The 6264-nt window shown below is 32.3% G+C and overlaps 1 protein-coding gene across 1 annotated transcript; it reads left to right on the top strand.

Moving 5' to 3' along the window:
* The first annotated feature begins 1764 nt into the window (after nucleotides 1-1764).
* LOC126852673 (sorting nexin-2) lies at nucleotides 1765-5639 on the top strand. Its single transcript, XM_050597699.1, has 7 exons — nucleotides 1765-2061; nucleotides 3018-3269; nucleotides 3363-3609; nucleotides 3697-3861; nucleotides 3977-4098; nucleotides 4444-4743; nucleotides 4820-5639. Exons 1-7 carry the CDS (start codon nucleotides 1960-1962, stop codon nucleotides 5165-5167), a joined length of 1536 nt encoding a protein of 511 aa, XP_050453656.1. The 5' UTR covers nucleotides 1765-1959; the 3' UTR covers nucleotides 5168-5639.
* The last annotated feature ends 625 nt before the right edge of the window (nucleotides 5640-6264 follow it).

The raw sequence follows: 6264 nt of genomic DNA, 5'->3' as shown, positions 1-6264 counted from the left end.
ATGCAATAAAATAAACTCTAGAATTAAATCGATACGCTCCATGTCAAGAATTTTTAATAAACTTTGAAATCTTCCTTTGTGAGTAATACAAATATTCATTCAATCATAAGTCGAGTGGATAAATGACAAAAATTATAATTTTGTTGTCTATTTATTAAATAATCATTATCATTTTCATCATCATTAAATATTTGTGAATAGTATAGCTATATCTAGTAGCTATCATTTAGTAAATGACTATCATTACAAAATTTTTCTGGAAAATTTCCAAATATTTATAAACTTCAGATAGATGACAAATGTTGGTCATGGACAGAACCTGTGTCTAGCAAAATAATGAATAAATCATTGCTTATAATCATAAACAACCTATTAATAATAAAAGTAAATTCATTAATTATATAGCTATATTTTTCAAAAATAAAGAATGTTCATAATATGATAAAATGTATATACATACATCAATATATACCTGCAATTATGCTATGATGTCTTTTTTTATTAAAAGATTCAGAATTGATATGTGCTAGTATGTATGTCTATGTCGTCAATAACTCTTATACATATATTATTTCGAAAACACTGATTGCAACAAATCGTCAATAACTACTTCTGTTCTATGTATTTTTTGGCCATCTTATGAAAATACAAGCTAATTTAACAATTGTCTTGATCACTCTCTTTAGCTTTCAATGCTGCGGCTTTCCCTATATTAATCTTTTTTTTTAAATATTAAATAGCTATATTAAATAACGAAAATATATAAGCAAGGAAAATATTATATATATATATATATATGTATATATATATATATATATATATATTTACACACACACACACACACACACACGCGCGCACATCACGCACACACGCACGCACGCACACACACGTATGTGTGTGTGAGTGAGTGTGTGATGTGTGAGTGTGAGTGTGTGATGTGTGTGTGGTAATGTATGTGTGTGTGTGTGTGTGTGTGTGTGTGTGTGTGTGTGTGTGTGTGTGTGTGTGTGTGTGTGTGTGTGTGTGTGTGTGTGTGTGGGGTGTGTGTGTGTGTGTGTGTGTGTGTGTGTGTGTGTGTGTGTGTGTGTGTGTGTGTGTGTGTGTGTGTGTGTGTGTGTGTGTGTGTGTGTGTAGGGAACAAAGGGGGCTATTTAAAAGTGACCTTGAATTTGACATTAAAGGTCATTTTCAAGGTCATTTGAAGGTCAACTTCCGTTTTTTAAATGGAAACCCACATTTTTTATCGCATATTCTTGTAGCTTATCTCGAGAACTTTTCAAAACACTATAATAAAGTATTTCAATTCATTAAGAATTTTTTGAGTTATTTTGTATCTTAATCTGACATATTTTAGTATAAAATATAAAATATCTCGAAAATTATTTAATGTTAAATAATTGTATAGTAATACTTTTATGTACAAAATAATAAGATGAATCAAATGGTGTAAAGAAAAAATAAATAATTGTTATAAAAAAATATATTGCAAATAATTGCATACTTTTTTTTAAAAAACAATTATTTTCTGCACTCCAGTTGTATGAAAGGAATATAAAATTTCTCTATAGCTGCGTATCAAATTATATTGATACTTGAGATTGAAGATTGAAGATTAAAAATTAACCATCGAAAGGAAGAAATTTTAATTTCCTTTATTCTGATTGGTTAAATTTCAATTTTTAATTTTTCTATTTATAATATTCAAATACATAATCTGATACAAGCTTAACAGAATGTAAGGAAGCGCCGTTAATACGAACGGACCTATCCGCGTTTGACGCGCGGATAATAAATGGATTTTTAATGAACGATGCGTCGCACGGGAAGTCCGGTGCCTTCTGCGAGCCGATATTGTCCCGATAACAATAATTGACGTCGTCGACGTAAACATCATCTGGGGGGGCCGATCCCCGGTGAATCAACGAAAGAGAGTGTAATCCACTTGACAGAATCGTTAAGATGGCCGATATGATGGAATCGCCGCCGCTATTCGACACCAACGAGACCAAATTGGACGATCTAGAGGACGATGACGAGGATATCTTCGCGTCCGCAGTCCAGGTATCCGCCAAGAAGAAGCGATTGACATTGGGAATCGAAATTAGGAGGATAATATAATCTCGAGGAGTTCGTGCCTCATGCGATGTTGCGAGAAACTCGCGAGAGAATGCGATCTGTATTTATTCTGTGATGATACGCGATAATTTTTTCCCCATCTAGAGTTTCCAAAAAAGATGGTATCAAGTTTTAGGAAGTTTTAGTAGTAAAAACTCTCGTAAAAACAATTCAGAAAGTCTTAATAAGTATTCTAAACAACATTTATTTCCGAATTATAAAGCATTTTCTGTTATTACAGATATAGAATTCATTTCGAGTATGCGTTGTGGTTACATCATATTCAAGAAAAGTGAATATGATGTAGCGGTTCAATTGCATGGTCACACCTCGCTCACTGGATTTAAATTTGTTAGACTTTTATTTATGGGGAGACTTAAAGAGCACGGTATATGCCATATCAGTTGATACACTGGATACAACTGATATAGAAAAATGAAAACTGTTGTCAACAAATACGAGATAAACCTGAAATCTTTGAGCATGTTTGATCTTCAATGATTTATTGAAATGAACAGAGGGTATATCAAACATCTATAGATTGAATTTATTTAATAACAGAAAATGCTTTATAACTCGGCAATAAATGGTTTTTGGAATACTACTTATTAAGTAGTTAAGATTAAGTAATTAAGACTTTGATTTGTTTTTACGAGCACTACATAAAATTTCCTAAAATTTGATACTATCTTTTTTGAATATCCTGTATAAACACGAAAGAAAAAAATAACCTCATCAAAATTGTATTAATTTTAATATTCAATGGAGCAATATTTCTCTATACGATTGATAATTTTGCTCATGACTCATGATAAGAAACATTATAATAATTCATTATAACATGCATAGAACAAAGTTTGTAAACTTGCACACAGATTGTAGTAACATTAGTATATTTGTAGGAACAGAGCCAATTGGAGGATACTTCACCTTACAATGGAATGTCCAAAATTCAAGCAGAATTGCCAAAGCTGTCTCTGCGAGATGCACCAGAAGAGAATTCATTCTCCTCTATGTCCAGTCCAGCTCCAGGTCCCTTGAGTCCTCCGCTAGGACCGATGAATACAGATATCGGCGATCTTCATGACGTTCCTATCAATGATAATGCAGATACACTGTCGACAAATATAATTCACTCTCGGTCTTTAGAAGAGGTATAAGCATTAAATTGTATCAATGCAATTATGACTTAAATTGCTATTAAATAAATTGAATACTATATTATTTTTTATATGTATGTAATGTAGGTTCCAGCAGATGCATCTGAAGTTTTTTTAAAGATTACTGTTACTTCTCCTCAAAAGATAGGTGATGGAATGGGCGCTTATGTTGCATATAAAGTTGAAACAAGGACAAATATGCTCATTTTTAAGAAGAGAAACTTTAGTGTAATTAGACGTTTCAGTGATTTTCTAGGTCTTCATGACAAACTGACAGAAAAATATCTTAGAAACGGCAGGATAATTCCTCCAGCCCCAGAAAAAAGCGTTATTGGTAGAAATATAATTTAATTTTGTAATTTGTTTGTACAATTATAGAAAAGTTACGAAAAACTACATGTTATTATATATACATCAATAGGAACGACGAAAATTAAAATGTCTGGAGATAAGAGTCAAGAACAAAATTCGAGTTCTACTGAATTTCTTGAACGACGTAGAGCAGCTCTGGAGAGATACTTGAACAGAACAGCAGCACATCCTGTTCTGAGTATCGATCCTGATTTCAGAGAATTTTTAGAAGCTGGTAGGTAATAATATTTCTCAGTAAATTACATAAACATCTTAAAAAATTGTTTCTTTTATGTATAAAAAAAAGAAAAAAATATTTTTAAATTAATATTTAATTTTTTTTTTTATAGATATAGAATTGCCTAAGGCTACTAATACATCTGCTTTGAGTGGGAAAGGAGTGATGCGACTTTTCAACAAAGTCGGAGAAACTGTTAACAAGATAACGTACAAAATGGATGAAAGCGATATGGTGAGATTTCTTTGATATAAACATATATTTCTTCTTGCATGTATTTCCTATAAAGTATCGTGAAATGACTTTTTGTTGCTTGCATTAGGAGAGTAAGGTACGTTCATTTGAAATCAACGTGTTGATTTAAATATTGTTTATTAATATTTAATCTATTTCACATACATGTTCTAATCACATTTAGAGTTACAATTATTATCATAATCTATTATATAAGTACATTGTGTCGAATATATATAAAGTTTAAAATAATATCAACCTATTTGACAACAACAGTTATCCATTAAAGAATACAAAACTGTTTGAAAAAAGACTGAGTGAAGACGGTTATTTATTTCTTTACAGTGGTTTGAAGAGAAAACATCGCAAATAGATTCCCTTGATATTCAATTACGCGCATTGCATTCCGCAGTCGATTGCTTAACAAATCAAAGAAGGGAATTAGCAAATTGCACCGGCGCTACGGCAAAATCGATTGCCGTTCTTGGTCATGGTGAACCGGGAGCATCTCTTGGCAGAGCATTGGCGCAATTGGCCGAAACTCTAGAAAAAGTCGAGGTCATCAGGAAAACGCAAAGCAACAGTGATCTCTATCAATTTGGAGAAATGTTGAGGGATTACGTCGCGCTCATTGGCGCTATTAAAGTTGGTATTTACGATTTACGATTGCACTTATGCTCTTCATTTTAATTATATTTATACGAGATGTTTCTTTGTGCAGGATGTCTTTCATGAAAGAGTGAAAGTCTTTCAAAATTGGCAGCATGCTCAAATGATGTTGAACAAGAAGCGCGAGCAAAAAGCACGACTCGAGCAATCCGGTCGGACGGACAAGACGAGTCAAGCGGCTACTGAAGTCATAGAATGGGAGGCAAAGGTGGATAGAGGTCAGGAAGAATTTGATAATATCTCGAAAATGATAAAAGAGGAAGTCGAACGTTTTGAATTGGTCAGAGTACAAGATTTTAAGAAGCAGCTAATTGAGTATCTGGAATCGATGCTGCAACATCAGAATCAACTCGTCAAGTATTGGGAGAGCTTCCTGCCGGAGGCACGAGCAGTGGCGTAAACACATTCCTCGCGTTAAAGAAAAAAGAGTAATATACATTTTTAATATGATAATAAGGCCGATATCTACCTAACGCATAATGTTAAACAAGTAATTTATATACTGTTTATGGATTTAAATTATTCGTTCAGTATCGATAAGCATATTCTTTTTATTAAGAGGATTTTTAAGCTTTGTTGAAAGAACAGTGTATACTCGAAAAAAGTGGGAGCGCACACGCATTTACGATTTGAAGATACTGTTTCGATTAATTTGAAGATATTCTAATATTGTACGAACTTAGAAAAGTTTCAGATTTTTATTACACTTCATTATATGTTCAGTATATAGTATATATTCTCATTCTTTATGATTACTTTACTAATATTATATACATATTATATATAACAATATATATATATATATATATATATATATATATATATATATATAATTATACAATTTGTTAAAAATGTTACCGGATATAATAAAGATCGATTATATATATATATATATATATATATATATATATATATATATATATATATATATATATATACATACATATCATATACATAATAATATAACATACAGTTTTCCTTTTTTTTTTTCAAATTATAAATATTTAAATTGAATAAAGAATTGAATTTATTACAAATGTGATTATCAGGATAACAAAATGTTATAGAAATTATTATCTATACAATTTACGTTTTATAGTCTGTATTATACAATATTTTTTACAGGCACAAAAATAATTATGAAGAAATAAAATACACATATATACAGGGTGTCCATCTGAGCGCTCACGCACACCAGGCGCGCGGCTCACTGACCGTGCGTTCAGCTAAAGATCGGCGATGATAGGCCAGACTTCACTCAATACTCAAACTCTTTTATTAACCCATTTGCATCATCGCTCTACTTAAGCCTCCGCATCGAAACATCAGCGACGTTCAACAAACGACTGACGCGTATCACCACGCGCGGTCGATCGTATGTGTAGTAACGGGCACCGAAATTATCGCGGATTATTCCGCGCTTGGTGATAGCTGACAGTCGCGACCCGCGGAATATTCCGCGCATGGTGATAGTAGACTGTCGCGACCCGCGGATTA

The sequence above is a fragment of the Cataglyphis hispanica genome, chromosome 11 (assembly GCF_021464435.1).
Source record: "Cataglyphis hispanica isolate Lineage 1 chromosome 11, ULB_Chis1_1.0, whole genome shotgun sequence".
Classification (NCBI taxonomy): domain Eukaryota; kingdom Metazoa; phylum Arthropoda; class Insecta; order Hymenoptera; family Formicidae; genus Cataglyphis; species Cataglyphis hispanica.
The sequence above is the reverse complement of the archived record's forward strand: the minus strand, read 5'-3'. Positions and strand labels throughout refer to the sequence as shown.

What these genes read in the sequence shown, in the direction of transcription:
- LOC126852673 (XM_050597699.1), top strand. Translation starts at nt 1,960, where the DNA reads ATGGCCGATATGATGGAATCGCCGCCGCTATTCGACACCAACGAGACC. An exon ending in CCCAGAAAAAAGCGTTATTG is followed by an intron (nt 3,610 to 3,696) that starts GTAGAAATATAA and finishes ATACATCAATAG; the next exon opens with GAACGACGAAAATTAAAATG. An exon ending in CAGAGAATTTTTAGAAGCTG is followed by an intron (nt 3,862 to 3,976) that starts GTAGGTAATAAT and finishes TTTTTTTTATAG; the next exon opens with ATATAGAATTGCCTAAGGCT.